At 46.6% G+C, this 25,071-nt stretch overlaps 1 protein-coding gene across 2 annotated transcripts in view; it reads left to right on the top strand.

The window, feature by feature from the left end:
- ASTN1 (astrotactin 1) overlaps nucleotides 1-25,071 on the top strand; it is a 309,433-nt gene that overhangs the window by 192,318 nt on the left and 92,044 nt on the right. For both annotated transcript variants that reach the window (XM_025877937.2, XM_073900053.1), the window contains exons 9-11: nucleotides 16,965-17,039; nucleotides 23,668-23,805; nucleotides 24,327-24,477. In XM_025877937.2, the coding sequence (XP_025733722.1) occupies nucleotides 16,965-17,039; nucleotides 23,668-23,805; nucleotides 24,327-24,477 (364 nt within the window). The remainder of the gene's footprint in view (nucleotides 1-16,964; nucleotides 17,040-23,667; nucleotides 23,806-24,326; nucleotides 24,478-25,071) is intronic.

The raw sequence follows: 25,071 nt of genomic DNA, 5'->3' as shown, positions 1-25,071 counted from the left end.
GCCCCGGCCAGCCCCAACCCAGGCTTGACCTTCCATGTCCCTGGTGCATCAGCCACATTGAACCACTTGCCTTATCCGACAGAGAGCCTTCTCAGGCTCTTTCCCGTTCCTGGATTGGAACCTCCTCCCTGCAACATCAACAAACTTCACCTGCCCCAACACCACCCCTTCCTCCTCCTCCATTTTGCCAACCTGGAAGGGTCCAGCCTTTGCTCTCTTCTAGTTTCCTCTCCAGATCCCACCTCCTCCTCCTCAACGCTGTAGCTTTTCCTGCTTGCCCTCAGCTTCACCCTGCACTTTTCCAAAACTCCACTGCTCACCTCCCTTTCGTTACATAAATATATGCCTACATATAATTCTCCCTCTAGACTGTGAACTCCTTATGACCTAGGCTAGGTGTTTGTGCTCTGCGTCCTGGGCATCTGTCTCAGTTCATGCACAAAGCAATGCGATTGTTCTCTATCCAGGCTGCAAATTAGAATCTCCTAGGATGTACTGAAACATATCCATGGACACACCCCATATCAGACCTATTAAATCAGACATCTCTTGGGGTTGAATCTGGCAGTGGTATAGTTGGTGGAAAGCTCCCAAGGTGATTCTGATGCCCAGTGAGGCTTAACACCACTAGTGTGATTCCCAGACTAGCAGCATCAGCCTCTCCTGAAAACTTGTTAAGAGATGCACATTCTCCAGCCCACCCCAGATCTCCCGAATCAGAAACTCTGAGGTAGGGCCCAGCAATTCGAATTTTAGCAAGCCCTCCAGAGGATTCTGATGCACACTTCAGTTGAGAGTAGTTGGACTAGATGCATGCTGATAAGCAATCACTGAATGGGATCCTAGAAGCAGTCGCCCTGATTTATCAGCCCTTAGTTTGCATGGCCATCATTTCTTCCCAGAATGCATGCAGTTGATAAAGCCATTGGTTTTGGAATCTTGCATTCTGTCTTCCTCGTAGGAATCAATTAACCCATTGACTTACCTGGTTCCTTCATTAGACTGTAGGTTCTTAAGGAAAGAGGCTATGTCTTACTTGACTTTGCTTCCCCAGTGATGAGTGCGCTGTTTGACACATAGTAAACCCTCAATAGGACTGCATGAATGAAGAAACATACACGTTAACTGTCCTCACAGATGTCTCAGTTTGCCAGTATATTCCAGTTCTCCTCAATTTTAAGTGATTACTGGCAAGGCCACTCCTTGATGGCTGTATATTTTATTTTTATTTATTTTTATTTTTTATTTTTTAAAGATGTTATTTATTCGTTTGACAGAGAGATAGAGAGAGATCACAAGTAGGCAGAGTGGCAGGCAGAGGGAGAGGGAGAAGCAGGCTTCCCGCTGAGGAGGGAGCCAGATGTGGGACTCGATCCCAGGACTCCAGGATCATGACCTGAGCCGAAGGCCAGCCGCTTAACCCACTGAGCCACCCAGGCGCCCCAGTATATTTTAAAAACATGTTACCGTTAAGCTTTCGAGCTCTGAAATGCTTTACACCCCCCCTGGCTTCTCCTTGGCCCCTTCCATCCTCCCAAAGAGTCTATTCTTTGACTTCCGTTCTTCAATATCCACCAAATCCATTGTCCCTTTCCCAGCTTTATATGCCTCCCCAGCCAGCCTAGACCTCACGTGAGGCCATTTATGAAAGTATTTCACAGTCACCCTGAAATCCTTGCCCTTTTCTCCCCTGCCACTCCTGCCTGGCCCATTCCAAGTTTCCTTAGGGCTTTCTGCTTGCTTCTGTGCTGCTTGGGGCTTCCTCAAGCTGGGGAGCATCCCAAAGACACTTGCTGATGGGTATTCTTCTGGAATTCCAGTGAGGGACTCAGAGCAACACCACAGTCTTCTTACTCCTCTCTCATCATGGACCAGCCTTTGCCGGGTCATCAGGCACCCAGTTCCATCCTGGTTCTTACTCTCAGCCTGTAACCTCAGATCTGATTTAGTCAAGTTGGAGCCCTGTGGCCCATGATCCTTATCTCCCTGTCTGCCCTCCCCTTTCCCCTTTCATCCCTGTGTTTAAGTGGGTGTGTCCTCAGCGCTGCAGCTAAACTCTGCCCCGATTTGTCCTTCTGGCGCATCCTGTTTTCCGTAGAGGCTTGCCTCCCACCCGGCTCTGTCTTGCATCTCCTGTTATACCTGGCCATCTTCTATCCTTTATTCAAATGTCAGGGGATCCCTTGACCCGATTATTTCTCCGTATCATTTTTCTCATTGACTTTGCTGCCTAAATTTCTTTCTTTTTTTTTTTTTTTTAAAGATTTTTATTTATTTAACAGAGAGAGAGAGAGAGAGAGAGACAGAGCACAAGTAGGCAGAGCAGCAGAGGGAGAGGGAGAAGCAGGCTCTCCGCAGAGCAGGGAGCCCGATGCGGGGCTCGATCCCAGGACCCTGGGATCATGACCTGAGCCGAAGGCAGCCGCTTAACCGACTGAGCCACCCAGGCGCCCCGCTGCCTAAATTTCTTAAGGAAAGTATCTACATATTTTGGCTCTGCTTTTGTTATCCGTTAATGATGTTGTTATAATTATGACCTTGAAACTTTAAACTCAGTCTGGCAATCACTCTCTTGCACCCTCTCCCCCCCCACACACACACACACAAACACCACACACGTAGACATTGTTCTTTCTAATGTCACACACTTTTGCTTCTTTGTATTCACCCCTTGGTTCATTAATTCCCTGCGCCCCCCGCCCCCGCCCCAGGAGAGTGTTGCTGCGTGTTAGGCTCCGCCCCGGCTGCAGAAACCGTGGGGATGCCTGCACTCAAGGGAGGCATCTTCTGGTGGGGAAGGCACCCAGAGAAGCAAGAAAACAAACACATCACAGAATACCTGTGGGCCACCAGAAGCACAGCGAGAGAAATACAGGGCTAATCAAGGATGACTGGAGGGAGGAAAGGCAGGATCCCTTGAAATCCGGGGCCTTGGAGGCTGTGTTGGAGTCGAAACTGGGAAAGGAGGAGGTGCCAGCCAGAGCAGGAGGGAGGGTCAGGCTCTCCAGGCCTAGCACACCGTGGATGGTCCTGGCCTGTGGCGGGAATCTTCCGACCCCCTGAATGTGGGGGAGTAGGCTACTGATGAAGTTGGCAAGCCAGAGCTAGCCTGGGGGGTGTGGGGGCAAGGTCATGCAGTGAGGTCCTGCAGGGGCGCCCTGAGGGCCAGGACAGGAATTTAACAGAAGGGAGTGGCTTGAGCCCATTTGTATGTAAAAATCCCCCTAGCCTGGGGCTTAACCCTCGCCTTCTCAGGCAGGCTGTCCTTGACCACACACCCTCAAGGACCACATTCCTTCCTCCTCAGCCCTGGTTATATGTTCCGGAGTTTAAACTCCATGAAGCAGCACCTCACCATCTTTGCATCCATATGCCCAGAACACAGAGTTTGGCCCCTGCCTGCTGAAGAAATGGATGGATGAATGACTGAATGATCTCACCTCATTTATCTTCTGTAGAGTTTTTGGCAATTAAACTTCTCGGAGCCTCAACCATCTTATCGATGAAATAGGGATGAATGGGGTTAGTAAATGATTGATCAGCGGCCATGTGGCTGTTCAAGCTCCTCTGCTCCCCTGGTCTCTATCTGCACTCCCACTCTCCATCTCTGTGCTCCCCTCTCTGAGAAAGGCCAGCCCTGCTTGTCCCGATACCCACTACCCGCCACCCGCTACCCGCCAACCGCTACCCATCTGGCCTAAGCTTACAGTTAAAACTCAGCCTTTCCAGCCCCGGCTTCTCACGTCTGCCGGGAATGTGGATGTGGGTGTGGATTGGCCCTTCCAGCCGGGGCTGCTCGGGATGGAGGTGACACACCGAGGTCCTAGCAGGAGCTGTGGCATCTGAGCACCGAGCTTGAGCCCCGGCTCTGCCACGTGTTAGCTGTGAGAGTTTGGCTAACATTATTGAACCTTCCTGAGCCTTGCTTTCCCCATCTGTGAAATGGGATTAATAAAATGCCCATGCCTCTGGGTTTTTCTGAGGATGACGTGAAATAATAAATATAAAGTGCTTGGCTCATTGACTGCTGGTAAATGCACAATAAATAATGGCTTCTACTTGCTCTGTCCTAAAAATTGACAAACCAAATGCCGTGGACTGCTTACTTGTCATTCTTATCAGACCACGATTTGGGACAGGGACCCCGCAGTGTCCCAGTGCACTCCATTGTGTCTGGCTCATCAGAGGTGCCTAATAACTGCTTGAGGAATGACTCACTACATTAATGAAGTCCTTGATGGCAGAGAGCGTGTATTCATCCTTTTCTGTGTCCCTCGATGGTGTTTACCAAACTCTTTTTTAACATGGCACTTGGTTAATTAATATTTTTCAAGTAAATAAATAAATGAATATGTGAATGAGGAACTGAATTAATAGTGAAACTTGCTAAATATATGTTGAACTGAAACAAATTAGTAGATAAGAAAGGACTTTGGGGAAGGGGTACAAAGCTCTACACTAAATATAGGTCCTTGATGGATATTGTGATTCTTCTCTGGTTCATTTACATTGTCCGTTTCCCTTGACATAAAATCATGGGAATATAGGAAGCTGCCTCTTCTGGACATTCTCTGCCTCTTATCTTTTCTTCTGTGTTCATGTTGTTGGTTCCCCTACCTTCTCACCAGAACTGAATGTGTGTATGTCTGTGGAGGAGGAGGGAACCCCAGGTTTGCACCCTCCTTTGTAGATGGAGGTCACACTCAGCAGTGAGTAGGTGTTGAACTGTTTTTCTCACAGAGATGAGATTTGCATAGAGCCACTCCCATGCTCGGGTCCAGTTCATCTGCGAGCAAAGACGGGTGTCCAGGGACATGAGACACAGGCTGTGCCCATGGACAGTAGTAAGCGAGACTAACAAGCTTTCACGAGGATTGAACTTGAGACCTTGGATGCACTAGCCCGGGGTGAAAATCAACCGACCCTTTAGATTCAGAGTCCAGAGAGAAATGGAGGAAGGAAACCTCCATTTAGAAAGTGAAAACTGTATTTCAGTCATTGTACTGAAACTATATTTATTCATTCATTTAATCTGCTTACAGCCCTGGACGTAGCAGACAGCTATTTTCATCACCGTTGCAGGTTAGGTTAAATATCTGGTCAGTTTCGCAGGGCTGGCAAGGAACTCAGACGGAGGCTGCGTGCTCCCGTGGAGAGCCGTCTGACTGCAGAGCCCACCCACAGAATCTGGGCCATGGGGTGATTTGTGTGAATGATGGAAGGCCCTATGGTGACTCACTTTACAAGGGACCCTGCTCTCCAGGTCTCTGTTCTACAGGACTGCTTTCAGCGTCCAGGGCAGCTGCCAGGAGGTAAAGAGAGGAGGCAGAGAGCCATTTCGAGTCCTGCTGGCTGTCTGACTCCCCTGTCCCCAGAGGGACTGTTGTAGCTGGCTGTGGCGAAGCGTGTGAGTTTGTGAACGTGTGTGCACGGGGAGCAGGGGTACATGTGTGTCTGTGGGCGGAGGGCATGTGTCCCCCTTCATGAATGCATGAAAATCTCAAAGCTGTATAATACTCTTTTAATGGAAATGCTGATCCACTGAAGTCAAAATGACTTGACGGTTTTTAGAAAAACCAAATGTACATCTTACAGAATTGTAATGAGATTTCAGATTTCTTAATTCATCAATAAAAGGGACAGGAAAGAACTCAATATGCTTCATCTCATTATTATTCAGAAATTTAAGGGTGGGTTCCAGTGAATTCCTAGGCTAAGTTGCAATTTCTGTTTTTATGGCAGCTGTATTTTCTAGAATGCCAGACTCATTCATAAAGATTGGCTGGGGCTACAAGTAGGCACACACTAGGCCAGTGGTTCTCAACCTCTTGTGTGCTTCGCAATCACCCACCTAACTTTTTAAAACTACTGATGCTTGGGGCGCCTGGGTGGCTCAGTTGTTAAGCGTCTGCCTTCGGCTCAGGTCATGGTCCCGAGGTCCTGGGATCAAGCCCCGCATCGGGCTCTCTGCTCCGCGGAAGCCTGCTTCTCCCTCTCCCACTCCCCCTGCTTGTGTTCCCTCTCTCGCTGTGTCTCTCTCTGTCAAAAAATAAATAAAATCTTAAAAAAAATAAAAATAAATAAATAAATAAAACTACTGATGCTTGGCTTCACCGTAAATATTTGAAAGGAGAGCAACTAAAGTTTGAGAACCATGATGCCCATATGTGGGGTGAATCTGATGTACCCCAAAGCTTGAGAGCCGTTCTGCTGTTATTTATGAAAGATGCAAGGATAAAGGAGATTCAGTAGCTGGGTCAATGAGAGAACATTTAAAGAGGAAGACAAACAAGTGGTTTGGAGACCACTTGGTGTATGTATGGCAGAACTGCCCTACGAAAACACGGCAAGGCAGCAGGTCATTCCTCCTGGGCACTGTACTTAGCATCTGCCCCTCCTGGCACTGCACTGGGAAACCGGTGGTGGGCAAGCCAGCCCAATAGCCAGGAGGCATCCCTGCCTGCAAAGCCATGCTGTCTTGGTACGTTTCTTTAGCATCTCTGTGCCTGTGATGGTGAGGAGGGGGAGCAAGGTGCAGGAGAAAGTACAGACTCTGCCTTCCATGGTAACATTCACCTGTGCACCTTACTGGCTCTGTGAGCTTGCACAACCTCCTTAGCCCTGCTGAACCGTTGTGTGCCTTTGCAACGTGGGGACAGTCACCGTCAGGCCGGACAGCTCTCCGGGGGGTTGTGAAATGATGGATGTGTGTGTGGCACTGAGCACAGTGTCTGCCTGTTCTGTGGTGGAGGTTTAAAAAATGGTAGTTACTCTTACCAGCTTCTTCTGGCCTATTCAAGGATTCTTCCTTGTTACTTTATATAATCCTTGATCCAGAATATACAAGGCAACTGCAAGTCGGCCCCAGCTTTCTCCATCTGAGGGCAGATGGACTCTGCGTCTGCCTCCTGTGATGACCCCTGAGTTCCAGAAGCAGACATTTATCTTTCTCTCCATAAGGCACGTGGTCAGGGTCAAGGTACTGCTGGGTCCTGCACAACTTCAGGTCCGTGCTCGCGTCCCCTCACTTCCCTTACTTCCTGAAATGCTTTGTGTTGACAAAAAGGTTAAGTGTGGATTCTGTAGTTGTGTATGTGTTTCTATGTGTGCATCAGGCAGCATTCTATGGAGACACAGAACCAATAGCCCATAGATACAAATATAGAAAAAGATTTATTATAAGGAACTGGCTCATGTGATTATGGAGGCTGACAAGTCCCAAGATCTGGAGTCAGCAAGCTGGAGACCAGGAGAGCCAATGGTGTAGTTCTGGTCTGAATCCAAAGGCCGAAACCCAGAATAATTGATGATGTAACTCCAGTTTGAAGGCCAGCAGGCTTAAAACCCAAGAAAAGGCAATGTTTCAGTTCATGTCAAAAGGCAGGAAAAAGCTGATGTCTCAGTTCAAAGTCCACCAGGCAAGTGGAGTACTCTCTAACTCAAAGGAAGGTTAGTTAGCTTTTTTGTTCTGTTCGGGCCTTTACCCGATTAGATGAGGCCCACCCACACGAGGGAGAGCGACCTGCTTTACTCAGTCTACGGATTGTCATGTTAATCTCATCTGAAACCCCCTCACAGAAACAAGTGGAATAATGATTGACCAGGTATCTGGACACCCTGTGGCCCAGTCAAGGTGACACCTAAAATTAACCATCAGAGTGTGCATTTATCTTTTTTTGCAAGGTTGTATCCTTGCAAAAGGATACATGGATATATGTATCCTTGTATCCTTGCAAAAGGATGTATGCTTGCAAGGATACATGTATCCTTGCAAAAGGATACAAAAGGATGCAAAAAAGTGCATTACCACTTTTTTTGCAAGGTTGTATCCTTGAATTTTGTTCATTATTGTCATTTTGTTCATTATTGTCATTTTCAAAATCATTTCATGTATTTCTAAAATTTCTTCAGGACAAACCCTTTGCAACATTAAGAACCAGCATTCCCAGTAATATGTGAATAGTAACAGCTAACATTTATTCAGAACTTACCATATATCAAAGATCATTATAAATAATTTGCACATATTTTAGATCATTTAATCTTGTGCAGTTGGTGAGGTAGGTACTATTATTATCCCATTTTATAGATGAGAAAACTGGGCCACAGAGAGGCAGGAATGGTGCCAGTTTTCCACTGTTTTATCTTTCATTGAGATAATTTCTATTAAGTGTGCACATGTACAACATAGGGAATAAAAACTGCAAAAAAAAAAAGCTGATTGAAAGTGAATAATCAAAGATTATCAATGATCTGAGGTTTATTTATACACACTTGGCTCAACAACGTAAAGCTGGTGTGGGATATGCTATACCTCATGATTTTCATTCCCCATACGAACAGATTGAGACTTTAGGGCACACTTATTTGCTTGAGGTCCTAGTCGCAGAAGGGAGTTTGGATTTATAATTTCCACCTGGAGCTGGTGTCCCACTGCCTATAAGAGGCCAAGGCTTAGTTGGGATAGCAGCATTCTAGACGGAGCATAAACTGTGGTCTAAACTGTGGTCTAATTGCTGGAAGGAGGGCCAAGTCATAGACAAGAGGCAGGTTGGTGAATGGACGTGGGGGTGTAAGCTTTTAATCCGATTGCCTCCGTTTTCTCAATTCTGTAGGATCAGAGCTTTAGCCCAGGGTAAAGATGGGGGAGGAGGTGTTGGAGGTTTTGAGGAGAAAGAAGAAGTTTTGAGATATGATCTAGAGAGTGGGAGAGTGAACAGACAAGGAAAAACGTAGTGTGATGTAGGCGGTATTCAGAGCCCACTCGAGGTCAGTGGTGTGGGATTTAAGATGAGACCAGTCAGCGTGGTTGCCAATTGCATTCATGTGTGGAAGGACAAAACTGTTGAGTGTAACCAGTGTTGGAGTGTTTTAGACACTCAAACATGGTGAAGCGGTGGAAGGGAGAGAGAGTTGAGGTTACACGAAAGGGTGTGAATTTATGGGCCACAGAATTTAATCTAAGTAAGGAGTGGGGAGAATAGATGAGGTCGGTGAGGGTCAACACAACGGTGGTTGGATAAATGGATTTTAAGTCTCGGGAGGGTAGAAAATTCTGTTGTTAGGAGGAATGGTCTGGGAAGGTAGGAGGCAATGCTCATGTATTGGGGTTCTTGAAATTATGACCAAGGAAGGATTGCGTATGTTGGTAGTCTAGGCTTTACCATGGGAGTGGGGGTGGAGGACAAGGTCATTTAAGAAGAAAAGTCAAGGTGCTGAGTAGTTTAAGAATTGAAAGGATCATCTTAGTGGCTATTGAAGTCACCAAAAATTACAGAGGAGTGTCAGAGAGGACAGTGAGCCAGGCTCTGAAATGTGGGGGGAAGTTGGGGGCAGGGTGGTGTTAGCATGACTGCAGCAAGTGGATAGAATGGTCTGATGGCAGGAATTAATGACCTTGGACAAAGGCACAGGGTTAATCAGTGGTAGGGCCAGGTTTTAAACCTACTCAGTCTGGCGCTAAAGCCACACTCCAGGCTGCTTTGCTACTTACTGACAAATACGGTATTCTGCTGCATAAAAACCTCTAAATAATAGACGTTAAATAATGAATAAAGTCACGTCAATATTTTGTTTGTCTTTACATAAGATTTGCATGCTTAAAGATAACATGAGTTTGTAAAATAGACCATGATCATCATGGTTTGTTTGTTTGTTTTTGAGAGAGAGGAGGGGCGGGGCAGAGGGAGAGGGAGAGAGAGAGAGAATCCCAAGCAGGCTCCATGCCCAGCACGGAGCCCATGTGGGGCTCGATCTCACAGCCCTGACATCACATGACCTGAGCCAAAATCAAGAATCAGACGCTTAACCAACTGCGCCACCGAGACACCCCTGTCATGGTTTATATATTTTTATTTTTGTTTTTTAAAGATTTTATTTATTCATTTGACAGAGAGAGAGTGAGTACAAGCAGAGAGAGCAGCAGGCGGAAGGAGAGGGAGAAGCAGGCTCCCCACTGGGCAGGGAGCCTGATGCAGGGCTCGATCCCAGGACTCTGGGATCATGAACTGAGCCCAAGGCAGCCACTTAATGACTGAGCCACCCAGGCGCCCCATGGTTTATTTTTTTAAATGTAATGTTAGAAATGCATTTTCTGTTCATCACATGGTAATGTTAGTTATAATGACAGTAACTAGTATTTGTTGACTTTGTTCTGTGTGGCAGGCACTGTGCTAGTATATACACACTCATGTATATACAAGTCTAGGTACTGTTTTCTCCACATTTTGTGGACGACGCTACCGAGGCGGAGAGAAAGTAAGCGCCTTGCCTGAGGCTGCGGGCTGCGGTGGACTGCCTCCTCCGGGACTCAGACCTGGGTCCAGCCTCGTTTGTCACGTGGTCTAGTTCTTTATGGAGCACCTGCCCCGTGATGGTGCTACGCTAGATGGTGAAGGGAGAGCAAAGATGATGGCACAGCTCTTTATATCTGATGAGGGGAAATAGCAACTGAGTATATAATAAACTGATTTGATGTATAGGTTTTATAAAGGAAAGTGTGCTTTATATAACAAGAGGCATAACCTAGTCTTGGGGCACCAGGGAAGGTCTATTTTGAGAAGTAATTTTTAAGCCAGACTTAAAAGAATAGTCTAAGTTATCACATCAATGGTACGGAGAGAAATTTCGGGTGAAGAAACAACATCTGGGGCACCTGGGTGGAGCATTTAGTTAAGTGTCTGACTCTTGGTTCCGGCTCAGGTCATGATCTCAGGGTGGTGAGATCAAGCCCCGAGTAGGGCTCTGTGCTCAGGTGGAGTCTGCTGGAGACTCTCTCCCTTTCCCTCTGCCCCTGACCGCACTCACACTCTCTCTCATTCTAAAATAAATAAACTTTTAAAATCTTTCTTTTTTTTAAGATTTTATTTATTTTTTGAGAGAGAGAGAGAGAGACAGAGCACAAGCAGGGGGAGGGGCAGAGGGAGAGGGAGAAGCAGGCTCCCCACTGAACAGGGAGCCCAGACCCTGCGGGGTTCTATCCCAGGACCCTGGGATCATGACCTGAGCTGAAGGCAGACGCTTAACCAACTGAGCCACCCAGGTGCCCCTTAAAATCTTTATAAAAAAAAAAAGAAAGAAAAGAAACAACATTGGCAAGGGTCCCCAGGCCCTAAAGCATCCTATAGAAATATCGGGCAAGCTTAAAAGGATGTGTTTTTATTTAACTGTGGACAAATTATTTTCATTTCTAAAATGTTCTCTTTAGTGACAGGTGGAGGAATATATAACCTCAAAAGAAGCTCCTGGTTTCTGTAAGCTCATCACGATGTGCCTTACTCATCAGTGCCTGCATCTGAAACCTTCTCTCTCTCCACATTGAAGTATACAGCCCCCCCCCACATACCTACATACATATGTACACGTATGTATTCTCTCTGCTCTCTCCATCCCCTCTGCCCCTTCCTTCCTCCCTCCCTCCTTCCATTCCTCCCTCCTATCTATCTATCCATCTATCTATCTATCTATCTATCTATCTATCTATCATCTCCCTCTATTCCCCCCTCCCCCGCAGGTGATGAGTCTTTTGAGCTCTCCACAAGGAAGCCCATCACCAGACATGCTGACCAAAAGCTTTCAGGCTCCGTTTCTAGGTGCCACTCTTAGGTAGAAAGCTGCTCTTAATCAAAACGCCGCATTTGAAACACTCTTGTCCACAGAAGAAGTGGTCTCTTCACGCATTGCCAGAGCTGGTGTGAACGGATCACCCAGTCAGGCTGACTGTGCAGAATGTTCCCTCGCTCACTTATGTCTAGGTTACATAGTGGAAGAAATGCCCAAGGGCCCCATCAGGTCAAGTCAAGGCCACAGCCAGCTTCTGGCCCAGCCCAACACCAAGACCAAAGGGGAAAACCCCATGACTGCTGATATGTCCTGAGGAAGAAGAGGAAGAAGAGTTAAGGAGAGAAGCTGAAAGTCTGGGAGTTGCCCGTGCTTAGGAAAGAGTCTGCATAACCTGTGGGTATAGTGTGAGATGGGGAGAAAGGAAAAGACAAATAAAAGATGACTAATAGTTCCCAGCTTCCCCAGTTTGGGTGTGTGTCCCGCAGGCTGCTGTGTGTCCATTACTGCGGCAGGGATTTTGCTCCTGCTTGAGGCCATGGCTCCCACCTGGTTGTCATGCTGGCCTGCGATTGCCCCCGAATCTAGGCCATCTGTCGCTGCCCACAATGGGGGGGGGGGCAGCCTTCAAGGGCTTGATTGGTCAGAATGCAGAAATTAACCAACAGATAAACTCTATTCTGACTTCTGAAGCTGCTAATGTTCCTCAACGAACAAGCTGTGACTGGCTTGTCCAGCGCAGGACTCTCTTGGAGTCAAGAGAGTGAAGTTTCCTTCCAACGGTAAGGTTCAACCTCGTGCCCACACCCGGCCTGATGCTATCCTTGGGCAACTCCACGGCCTCGCGCTCTTTCCACAGAACTAATATTGGCACGATCTGCTCAGGGATGCCACCCACTTCTGATGGAGGCAGCACTTTTGCACCGCAAGCAAATAGAGGCTGAGGTGGAAATTATTATTTATTCTCTTTGACATTCACTCCCCCTCCCAGCTCAAGCCCTAAAACCCAAATGAGAATTGCATCTGCTTAGATGTCTCTCCTTCCCCGGACCCAGAGATTGGTCCAGGTGGCTCTTCTGATTCCGGGCACGTCAAGCAATTCCTCCATGGGTTATGCTTTCCTAACGAGGAGGAGGAGCATCCCCTCCGTGGTGTGAACCTCTAAAGACATGAGCTGCCGCCACTGGGGCCAAGTCTCCACCATGTGCTTTAGCCATTTTGAGAGAATAAAACCTGAAGAGTGAAAAACAAAGCAAAGAAAAGAAAGGGACCATTGGGGGGCGCCTGGGTGGCTCAGTCATTAAGCGTCTGCCTTCGGCTCAGGTCATGATCCCAGGGTTCTGGGATCGAGCCCCGCATCGGGCTCCCTGCTTGGTGGGAGGCCTGCTTCTCCCTCTCCGACTCCCCCTGCTTGTGTTCCCTCTCTCGCTTTGTCTCTCTGTCAAATAAATAAATAAAATCTTAAAAAAAAAAGATTTAAAAAAAAAAAAAAGAAAGGGACCATTGGAGGGCCATGGGGCCCTGTTTCCAAGCATCCCTTAGGCAACGTCTGTTTCAGCCTGGATATAGGACTCAGTGATGGGCTTCTGACTTGGACCTCTACCCAGACAGCCCTGATACGGAGGCCTTTCCGCTGTCAGGTAGTCATGGGTAACTCAGCTCCCAAGTGTTTCTGGTGCTGTTACGTCCAGCTCTTCATCGTGTTACCCCTGCCTTTTCCCGTGTGGCCTCGATGGGCCCCTGGAGCCTCTCCACTCATGTGCACCCAGCTCCCCGCTGCTACTGTTCCAGGCACCGCCAACCCCCCGCCTTCCCAGTGCTCTACCGCTGCTCTACCGCCTACCTTACCTTCCGGAACTCCATTCCCCTTCCCGTTTACTTGTTCCCTTCTGTTTGCCTGGACATATATGGGTTTCTTCAGAAAGACTGTAGATTCCTTTGAGGGCAAGAATCTCTTTATCCCAACTCCTGTTGCCTAGTATCACAGTTCACACACAATAGGCCCTCCATAAATATTTGCTAAATAAATCAAACAAGAATCCCCATCTCTTTGACGGATCATCCTTGACCAGTGGGAAGAAGATGAATAAATTCTCTTTTATTCCTTTGCTAGAGCAGTTTGCAACGCTCACCATTTCACAGGATGCCCTAACCCCCTCTCTGTGTATTTAACGTCAGTACTGTATCATCACTGTCCTGCAAAGTGATGGCTGGGTGGGCAGTGGGGGGCAGGGAGCTTTGGTGTTCCCATGTTCATCCTAGGTAATGATGAACATGGCAGGCAACACACATACGTGCACAATCTGAGCTAAAGCCTGGTGTTACCATTGCGTTTGCACCACAAGGCAAGACACCTCTTCCTACAGAGAAATTAGGGAATCTCCTTACTAAAGTATTTATATTTGATTTGGGTAACCGATACATTTAACTTTTTTAGCAAATGCTTGTAGGACACTCCCTAAATGCCAGAGACCGTTCTGAACACTTAGGCTGTATTAAAGCGTTCCTCCTCATGACAGCCTTGCCACACAGATATAATTGTTTCCATCAACCTCATTTTGCAGGTGAGGAAATGGGGACACAATGATTAAGGGACTTGCTCAAGATCACACAGTGATTGGTGGTGAAGCTGGAATTGGAAGTAGGCAGGCAGGTTCCAGAACCCATGTCCTAATTGCTGTACCCTGCCGCCTCTCATTGTGATCTGGGCAAGTTCTACCCTGCACGTCTGCGCCCTTGGAATTTGGGTTGTCTTTCTCAATCTCCAGGCCCCTTGAGAACAGGAGGGCTCTTTGGTCTGACCTACCTAGCGACATGCTGATGTGTGCTTAATCGGTGGGCTCACTGATTTATTACCTATGGCTTGAATACAGGTTTATTTATGTTATTCTACGCAGTTAATTGTTCACATTGTAATCAACGCCAGTCCTGAAATTTGGCTCCTCAAAATATATTTTCAAACAACCTAGGAACCAAGCCAAGAATTAACTCTAATTACACATTGTACCAGTTTTGAGTACTGGAGATGACTCGAAGGCAAAATATATGTTATTTAAAATTACTAAACGGATAGTAAATAAAATGTGATTTTGCCCAACAGAGAGATAAAGTTACATGTCCCTCTTTTTCCACTGCCCTTTCAGTAGGTGTCAAGGATCATGGGGGACTTTTTTCCTCATGACTTCTAGACTTTTTCTTGAATTAATACATAATTTTTAGCTGCCCATAAGCCACCACTTGCTGTTCAGCAAAAAAGAATCATATTCAAACCCCTCTCTGTGGGTTCACCTCCAATAAAGAGAACAGACATGAAAAACACAAGGGGGAGAACTGTTTATTTGATGCAGGGGTTATTCATGACACAGGGTGGGGTACTTTTTGGAGCCAATTCTAGTTGCTTCAGGGTATTTCTAAATTGAATTCCAGGAATGAAGTGTTTATAAATAGTAAGCATAAAAAGCAGATGCATTCATCCCAGCCACTTCCTTATGTAGTGCTAATGGCTTCCCTTGCAACTATTGACTCCTTTGGCTAGTTAATTGGTAAACTAGTTAAGTTGGTGGTGCTCAACCCTATCAGACCCAACACCCTGTTTTATAATAAATTGTTTTAACCCCATTTATAATCCTTCCATGAAATTCATAAATAATAAAATCTACATGTGCAAGATTTCAACTATAAATATAATGCCTTAACAGTGATTAAAAGAGAAATAAAAAGAAAGTAATTTATAATCATAGAGTAACCATTTTAATGTGCAAATGCTGTGGTAGTACTGTGATAAGAGAAATAATAGTCTTCACAGACATTTGCAACCTGATGTTGATTCATCATAGTGTAATATGTAAAATAATATATGATATACAATATAGGTAAGAGCAGTATAGACTGATCCAGATGTGCTGTATGGATGATTCAAAAATCATGAAGAGCATTGTGGACAATGATATCATTTTCCAAACTTATGAACAAATCTTGGTAAAATTTCTAATGATGTATCATCTTCCCTTGATTTACATGGTAGTTATGCAAGTAGAAAATGTGTCATATATCAAAACAGTACAAGCTGCTTTGTGCTTATATGTAAATGGAGTTAGCATCTTGGCTCAGGTCACGATAGGCAAGTTTCCACCTATGTGAATGTTTAGTGAGATATTCAGTAGTTTGCAGGACATATGGAAATGCCTTTTTACGCAGAGCTATCCTAAGCACTGTACTCTTCTAGCCCTCCCCTCTAAATGCCAGCAATGTCCCCCAAGCTCGTGTTATTAAAGAACAACCATGAATGTCCCCAAATGCACTCTACTGGGTGATATCACCCACATTGACAACCCCTGGGTTAGTTCCCAGCATTAGCCCCAAATCATAATTATGTCAATTTATTCTGCTGACTTTTTCTGGTTCGTGAAAACCAAAGGCATGTCTACAGTAAAATCTTTAATCCTTGGGTCAATTTTGAGACGGAGTTCCGTGGGAACAAGGGCTCAGTTCATCCAGGACGTACGATATCTAATACCCAACACAATCCCGGGCTTCACTAAGTCTAGCTCAAATAATTTTGAGTAAATAATTTTGGGGTTAGACATTTGGGTTAGCCAAAAGATATGTACTACTTAAATGAAATAGTTTTGCGAACTTTCAAGTATAGGTGACAAAACCTAGAAGCTCACAAGGGAGACTTGTAGTTAAGAATTATTTTAAAACACGATTTCAGTTGTTTCTGCTTGAACGAATGACATTCAAAGGTTTGAAAACATCTGGAACCTGTCAAAGACCCAGAATCCTCGTGTCATTTTGAGTAGGGAAAGGGGGCATGTTGAGGACCCCGTGGGAGCTGTGGCTTTGGCCTAAGAGGTTTGCTTCATCTTCACAGTGGTCTGGAGGCAGCCGTTATTAACCCTATTTTTACCAAAGGGGAGATTAGACTCCACAAGGCAAATAAGCTGTCCACAGTAAGCCAGTTGGGTCAACAGCAGAACAGTGTTTGAACCCAGAACTGTCTGATTCCAGAGGTTTCATCTTTCCCAAGACATCATGCTGCTCCTCTTTTTTTAAGTGAGGCAAATCTAAGTGTCTGTCTGTTAGGTCTACGTCGGAAGGACCATGAATTACAGCTACGTGAGGTCCACCTTAATATCATTTCACTCTCTATGTAGTTGTGGTTGTCCTACCCATGACATCCCACTTTCCTAGTGGTTCAGTGATTTTTACGTTGAAACCGTTCTTGGTCTGGTTCCATTCAGGGTCTTGTGTGAGCTCCTGTCAGTGGGAGTCTCTGGAGGGCAGGGGTGAGGTCTTCTCTGTCTCTGGGTCTCTAGTACCCAGCATGGTGCCTCTCACACGAAGCAGATGTTCTGAGAGTGTTGGTGGAGTTGATTTTAATTGAATGATGTTTCTCCTTTCAGGCCTTGGCCTTACACAATATTTCAGCGGGGCTTTGACCTGGTTCTGGGAGAACAGCCTTCTGATAAAATATTCAGGTAAGTGGCTGTCTAGGGACTTGCTTATGTATGTCTACAAGCCCCATGTCCCACTTTCCACTGAACTTACTTTCCTAGAGATAAAGTATAACCTGGGAACCACGTTTAGCAGTTCTGCCCTCCTCATAACCAAAGCACCGGCCCCACACTCTTGCCTGGTGACACCGTGGAGAACTTGGGAGGGCAGACAACTCTGTTTGGGTCCTGGTTTCCTTCCTTGCCTGCTCTGTGAACCCCCGTAATTTACTTAGCCTCTTGGGCCCTCCAGTTTCCGCGTTTGTTAAGTGGGGCTACGTCATATGCTTGGTTCTATTGCTGTGGGGAATATATGAGATAATGCAGGGAGAGCCCCTGGCACAGAAATTGGCACAGAGCAGGCAATTAATGTCAGTTTCTGCTTCTCCATTTTGCATCTAATTTGCACCTTTTTCATAAAATCTCGCTCAAAATGAATCTGTCCCACCCCTGCCGCCTCCTTTTCTCAGTTCTACTTCATTATTATTTTCTTCTCCCTACCACCCTCCTAATCAAATTGGATGTGTCTGGTCCCTCCCAAATTTCTACCGACACACCTGGAATAGCACAAGCTGAAAAAGTCAACAAGCAGAGGAAGGCCTGGGTGCCGCCGTGAGCTATTGGATTTTCATAAAGTTTCATTTGCACCAGGCTTTAGCTGGAATACATGTTTATTGCCAGACTAAGATCTTATCAGCCATTTATCCTTTCAATCTATCCGTCACTCAGTGAATGTGCAGCACAATGTGCATCTGCTGACTACCCGCTAAGTGCCCGAGCTTGCATGTGGCCTGGCAATGTGGATGTGAATACGTCTCCCTCTGCGTGCACGTCCCCAGGAAGAGGAAGTCAGCAGGGCTGCAGGAGGGTCTGATGTCAAAGCATGCATTCAGCTAGAGCAAGGCACTATGGGGGGAATGGGGAGCATTGTGAGGCAGATGGAAACCTCATTTCCTTTTCCCTGCACTCCTATAATATGCTGAATCTAACGTATTCACTGCTCCCTTTCCAGGCCCTTCCTTCCCCAGACCCTCCCTGTCAGCCAGTCCTGGCCTGAGTGCTCCTTTTGCTGCTGCATTTGCCACCTAGAGCCGGGTCCTCTGCCCCAGCTGCTCCCGCCCCCACCTCCCTGCTGGCTCCAGATGGACCGGGTTTGGCCCCTGCAGTGTTCTCTTAAGGCGTGCTCTTCGCCAAGAGCGCAGATTTACAGAATCATTTCCTCACAGGGCCTTCCCTTGCCTTTTTCCCTCTTGAATGTCTCTCCCCAGGGAGGCTGGGTCACATTAATGGCATTGGCTGGAGGCTGCTTTTGAGGATTTGTGCTACACAAGATGTCAGCTATATTCCTTAGACTATGACTTGGGCATTTAAACTTTCCAACAATGATTTATCATTTGGCTGACTTTTTTCTCTCGTTTGCTGCTGCTGGTCTGAGAGGACCTTCGAAGGGTGTTAAAGATAAGGCAGATGGAGAACCTTGTGGAGTTTGGCTGATTAATGTGGATAAGTTTCCTCTCCCCTAAAAGTCAGAAACTAACACTTTGAAAAACAGGGACCTTAATGAAATTGCTATTAGAGCAGAACCTGCACAAGAACTGTGTTTCCATCCCCACAAGCACCATTTATTCTTTTCAAGTTTGTTAGCTGCCAACTGGATGTGATACCCCAGCACTTCCGAGGGGTCAGTTGCATGGTTTGACCCTTTCAGTCAACTGTTTCGGGAGCCTGTGCGGTAATCAATCGTGTTGGTTCCTAACGTGACAATAACTAGTCTCTCCGTCAAATGCAATGGGTCATGATTTACGTGTTACAGGTATTAGGAACTTTAATTGAAACCACTCTGGGATCTGAGTAAACCAACTACCAGTGGCTATTCTGGAAAACTCTATGACCTGGTCAGTGACCATAATCTCTTAAAGAAGCTAAGGACTATTTACTTGCTGTTCTGCTCACCTATGATTTAGTGTCCTGATGAATTCCAAGCCACTGCACATTTCTGACATTTGAGTCTTTCCGCTGTTGAATGTCAGTGTACAAGTCTGTATTATACGTTGCTCTTCTCCTGTGGAACCTTCTGTTCTTAGTCAAATCTATTCCCTACCTGATCCACTGTCCCCAACAACTTGAACAGTTCCTACTCTGCACTGTGGCTCATCTTCTTTCCTCTAACAAGAATATATATTCTCCTCCTAATATAAACACTACCCATTTTCATGGACTACACCATTGCAAGAAACTGGTTTCAATGCTCTGGGTTGATCAAACAAATATGACTGACATAGTCCCTGACTTCAAGGAATTTACAGTTTCATCCAAAAATTGTTCTCCCACCCTGGTCCTCCAGGAGAATCCCAGTCGTCTTCAGAAATGACCAGTGATCTTACCCGGCACAAACCAATTAATTGGAAAGTTCTGAGATGTGGGACCAGGCCATAAATGTTCTTTCAAAGCACCATGGTAATCCTGATCTTTACCCAGGATTGAGAAGCGCTGTTCGAAAGCTTCTCCAACCCACAATGACTTTCCCCCCTCCAAATATCTGTAATGTAGTGACTGTAATATTTATGTGTCAATTATTTTATCTCATGTTTATTTTTACTTGCCTATTTATTTCCCCAGTGAAATGGTTGTCTTCCTGAGGGAAAGGGTAGTACACTATATGGCTTTAAATATATAACATCTAACACACAATTTGGAACACAGTAGATCTCCAGTAAATATCTGTAGTTGATCGTTTCAGGTGTTTCCTAAGGACTTGAAACCAGATTAATAAAGGACCTTGATACCCAACCCAACCTTAGTAATCTGCAATCCCAAAGAAGCTGGGAAGGGCCCAGGCTAGACTCAAAGGGTCCGAGGAAGCTGAACCTCCAGTTAAGTCTTCTCAGCAAACCCAGTGTGGTCCCAGAGATGTCTTTTCCATTGTGGCTAGGATCATCCCATTCCACTAGACCCTTTGGTGAAAGGGATTGGTGCAGACCAGATTTCTCTCTCAGAGACCGCCCTTCCCACATGAGTACATGTGTCACTGGGAACAACAATTCATCCTGGACTGGCCTGCTCTGGAGAAGAGTGGAGATGCCAGGCCAAGAGCTATTCAACCATTTCCTCACATTCTCTTTGATGCCAAGCCGCAGTGAGTGTATAGGCTTATTCTGCCCAGCGCTCTCTGGCAAGTGTTGACCTCTGAACAGAAGTTTTAAGCTAGTTCAACAGTGTCATGTGCACGACTTAGGCTACAGCTGAGCCATCAACTGCAGTGGTCACCACCAGCTGTCACGAGAGAAGACCCAACTTGGGAAAGCATTCCAGATGCTCTCCCAATTTCTCTTTGGTGGCTTTTTGAAGTCATTCCTGCCAAATCTGTATGAATGAGGGACAGATGAGATTTCAGGACACAGCTTTTTCTCTGACAGTTTGTTCTATATTTGGTTTTTGGAGTTACTCAGTAAATTTTGCAGAGGAAAGAAAACTTTAGAATCTCATAGACATGAGCCAGTATGGGCTGGAAAGCTCTGTGAGCCTTACTTGGGTACACCGAACCCCATCTTTCCTATGGAGAGGTGACCTTTGGGAGGTTGCTAAGCTCCGTACAATCTTAATTGACAAATCAGTGAAATGGAGCCAAGTGACCAACCTCAGAGGACTGTTGTGAGGATAAATGGAGCAGCTCTACAGAGCACCTGCCATGTTGAGGTTTCTCAAGTGAGGTTAGTCTCAGCCACACCTGACTGCTTCCTCTACAGGTTTCACCTTGGCCCCACCAGGGATTGAAGATCACACTGTTTTTTCTTGCTAATGTGGTCTAGGTTATGTCTCAGAAACTACTGGGCACTTTGCGAATTCCTCACGACGTGAAACCCAGATCCTTCTTGACCTCTAAATCCATTCACACCCAGAGATTAACCCCTGTCCTGCTCTAAATGAAGGATAATCTTCACCATCACTTCTACTTTTAAATTTGAAAATGGAGATGATATCCCCCTGTAGACTGTGCAAACTAGAGAACATAACTAAATCTCCTTATTGATCAGTCAATAAATATTTATGGAGTGACCCCTACCACTTGGGCCAAAAATTTGTGTTAGGCAGTGGGAAAACAAAGATGCCATCCAAGAGAGCACATTCTTCTGAGTGGTGACAGACAAAGGAAAAGGTGGGCACAATTCAACCTCTCCGGGGCAATGAGGGGCCATGTGTGTGCACAGAGGAGCGTCCCTTTCTCAGCCTGAAGTTGAGCCTGAAGATCCTGGAGGGCTTTCTGGAAGGGGTGGGAATTTTAACTGAGTTTTAAAATGACTGGCATCCAGCAAAGAATAAAGGGAAGTAAATTCAGAACGGATCATCAAGAGCAAAGGCAAAGAGGTGAGAAAATGAAGGTGACTTTAGGAACGACAATCAGCTTGCACCGTAGATGCACAAAGTGTGAGGCAGGGTTTGGTGTAAGGAGACGCTGAAGAAGTGGGTGGGAATGGCATCTTTGGAAGATGTAAACTTTGCTCTGTAGGTCTTAGATGCATTGAGCAGCTTTAGCTGGAGAAAAAGGTAGCTTCCTGTTCCCTTTGAGTTGTTGCTGCATGCAGAGGAAGGGGAAGCTGAAATGGAGGGACATGGGACTCTCTTCCAAAAGGAAAATTAACCATCAGAAATATGCTAGAACTGCCAACTGTTTCCTAAAACCTGTTTCATAAATTATAAGCTACAGGTCCCAGGTTTGTTGCTCTGCATCTGTGCAAACTTGTAATTTTATAACCAAAATAGAAAACAGAAATTCACCTCTATGTCCAAATAAACAAATAAACTGCTTCCTCCCGGTACCATTCAAACTTGCGTATGTTCCCTCGGAAACGACAGATTATTTATAATATTAGTGGTGCCCTCAGCCCAGCCTGCCTACTGTAATGTTGCCCTCAAGAATGTCCATCCTGAAATGCAGGGTCAGCACAACTACTCACATGTTGTTGCCTTCCACCCACTTCAACCCTGAGTTCCAAATTCCAGGCACTTTGGGGCAATCACTTGCCCTGAATTGGCTCTTTAATCTTGCCGGGTGAGGGAGGGTGCGTGCGTGTGCGTGCGTGCGTGCGTGTGCGTGCGTGTGTGTGTGTGTGTGTGAAGGGGCTGGCGCCTTCAGTTTTGGCAGGTGTCCTCTTCTGTCCCCTACTAACGAGCCTCCCTCACCTGGTGCAGACCCCTCCCTGCATCCCTGCACAGACCTAGCCCCAACTATTGCCTTCTGTCCCCAGGGCTGGAAAGAGTTGAGGGCCTCCTTCAGAGAAAGAGGCACTGTTGATATTTCAGTGCTGCTTAATGCGGAGATTTGCCCAGCAGGTCAGAGAAGTAGGGGACCAAGAGTGAGGTTGGGAATGAGGGCACCATCTCCCAAATCCTGGCCCTATCCCACTTGCTCAGTGGTTTTGCCTCTCCCCTGGGCACCGGCCTTCTCTTCTTTCAGCCGTTCTAGTCCTAGGGCTGTCATTCAGGGAGTGGGTGAAAATCTCGCGAGCCTTGGTCTATGGGTATTCTCTGAAGCCAGCATTCCAGAGCGCTACATTTCTCATGAAAGATCTCATGCCATCAGTCTGGTTTCCTAGCATCTCTGGCAACCCCAGGGAGTGGGAAAGGAGTGTGTGGGTTAAGGGAGAGGTAAGAGCGAGATTCTGAAGTGGGGCTCTGTGACCAGCATGCTGATCAAGCCAGGGCTGGGCTCTTTTTAATTGTAGGCATTCTTCAATTGTTCCTCCCTCCGCATTAAAGTTGGAAGGGGCCGCCGGACTGCCACAGCCTTGTGATATCCCACCCACACTGGCTTTATCCCATAGACTATTTTTGACTGTGAACACAGAGTATTTGAATGCCTTTGAAATAGAATGAATGAATAAATAAACAAATAATCTTTCATGGTTTCCTTAAGCTCTCCCTTGAAACGTTGATTGATTCTTTTATTCCTTTTAGCCCCTGTTATAAGAATTAAAAAAAAAAAAAAAACACAACACAATCTTCCCCTGACTCCCGAGGGTTCCCGCCATTAGCTGAGGGTGTGGGTAGGAGTTCGGAGAATACATCCAGGTTTGTTCTGTCCATCCTCGTCTCCTCTCCCTGGGGCTCCTGGCTTCAGCTTTTCTGTGTACATCACACAACAACCAGAACGCGGGGAACTTCTCACTTCCTTTCCCCTGGTAGGGTTTCTCCAGGTACAGAGAGCAACTACCACTACCACTGAGTGTGCAATCCGAGGGATGCGGATGGTGGGAGGCCAGCCTGTCGCTTCAATTAAAATGCTTCCAGTTATATCTGACTTAGAATTGAAGAAGTCCAGCTTCACATCTGAAGGAAACTGGAATTGGATTTCCTAGGGCTTGGTAAAAACCACTTCCAACAGCTGGTGAGTGGGTGCCACCATCAGTTCTCCCAGATGGCCAGACAGGTGTGCAGGAGTAGACCTCTCTGCCTCCCTCGGGCTCAGTCGTCTTGTCCACAGAATGGCCGTCAGCTCCCTTTTCTGAAGAGGTGAGGAGGGCTGAAAAGGAAGCCCCTGACAGCAGAAGGCTCTGTCCTCCAGTGGGCTGCTGGTCCCCGAGATGTAACCACCTGGTATTGGGTGTCCCTGCAGATTCACCTACACCCTTGGGGAGGGCATGTGGCTGCCCCTCAGCAAGAGCTTTGTGATCCCACCGGCTGAACTGGCCATTAACCCTTCCGCGAAGTGTAAGACGGACATGACAGTGATGGAGGATGCTGTGGAGGTCAGGTGCGTCTGGGCCCATGGAGCTGAGGCCACACTTGGCATGGGGTGCTGAGTGAGGAACTACCTGAAGGCCCAAGGAGCTAGGGAAGGAATCACAACAAGCTGAAAGGGGAAGTTGGCAGGCTGCCTTCCGATTCCCAGTACAAAGTGCCAGGATCTACTCTATCTGGGTCAATATCGCATACCCCAAGGCTCATGCTCTGGGAGAGGACATAAAATTAGAGTTTGTAAGCACTTCCCACATCCCCTAAGGACTGACAGGCAATAAAATGTTAATTTCCTTGCCCAAGTTTAGACCTCCTTCTTTGACCAGGCATTACAGCCTTGGCTCATTTCCCAGATATGGAGAATGTCCATAATTTGTTAGTTCAAGGCTCAGAGTATGGCTGATCTTTACTCTTTGTGAGCGAGAGCGAGACGTGATGCGGTTGACTAGATAGGAACTTGGAATGTGATGCTACTTGTTGCACCTGAAGTGCCCTTGACTCCTCCCCCCTCCCCCCCCCCCCCGTGTCTCCCCACAGAGAGGAGCTGATGACCTCGTCCTCCTTTGACAGCCTGGAGGTTCTGCTGGATTCCTTTGGGCCAGTGCGCGACTGCAGCAAGGATAACGGGGGCTGCAGTAAGAACTTCCGCTGCATCTCAGACCGCAAGCTGGACTCCACTGGTTGTGTGGTACGTCCGCCCCATCAGTTGGGGTGGGGGGGGCCACAGGGTAAGAAGTAATGCAGATACATACATGAAAATATGCTGTGAATAAAAGAGAAGGCACCTACCTGGCTGGCTAGTTGGTAGAACATGCGACTCTTAATCTTGAGGTTGTGAGTTCGAGCCACATGCTGGGTGTAGAGATCACTTAAAAATAAAATCTTAAAAAAAAGAGAGAGAAGGTAAAAAATGATCCCTCTCTAGCTGTCAGCACTGTCTAATGTAAATTATGAGTTTTCTCAGGGCACCTGGGTGGCTCAGTCGATCAAGTGGCTGACTTTTGTTTTCGGCTCAGGTCACCATCTCAGGGTTGTGAGATCAGCCCAGAGTCAGGCTCTGTGCTGGGCATGGAGCCTGCTTAAGATTCTCTCTCTCTCTCTCTCCTCCCCCACCTCTCTCTAAAATATATAAAGAAAGAAAGAATAAGGAGCACCTGGGTGGCTCAGTCAGTTAAGCGTCTGTCTTCAGCTCAGGTCATGATCCGAGGGTCCTGGGATGGAGCCTTGCGTGGTCCAGGCTCCCTGCTCAGCAGAGAGCCTGCTTCTCCCTCTCCCTCTGCCT

This window comes from Callorhinus ursinus, unplaced genomic scaffold (assembly GCF_003265705.2).
Source record: "Callorhinus ursinus isolate GAN/ISIS: 27379988/994484 unplaced genomic scaffold, GSC_fseal_2.0 scaffold13, whole genome shotgun sequence".
Taxonomy (NCBI): Eukaryota; Metazoa; Chordata; class Mammalia; order Carnivora; family Otariidae; genus Callorhinus; species Callorhinus ursinus.
Note: the sequence above shows the minus strand (reverse complement) of the source record. Positions and strands in the feature narration are given on the sequence as shown.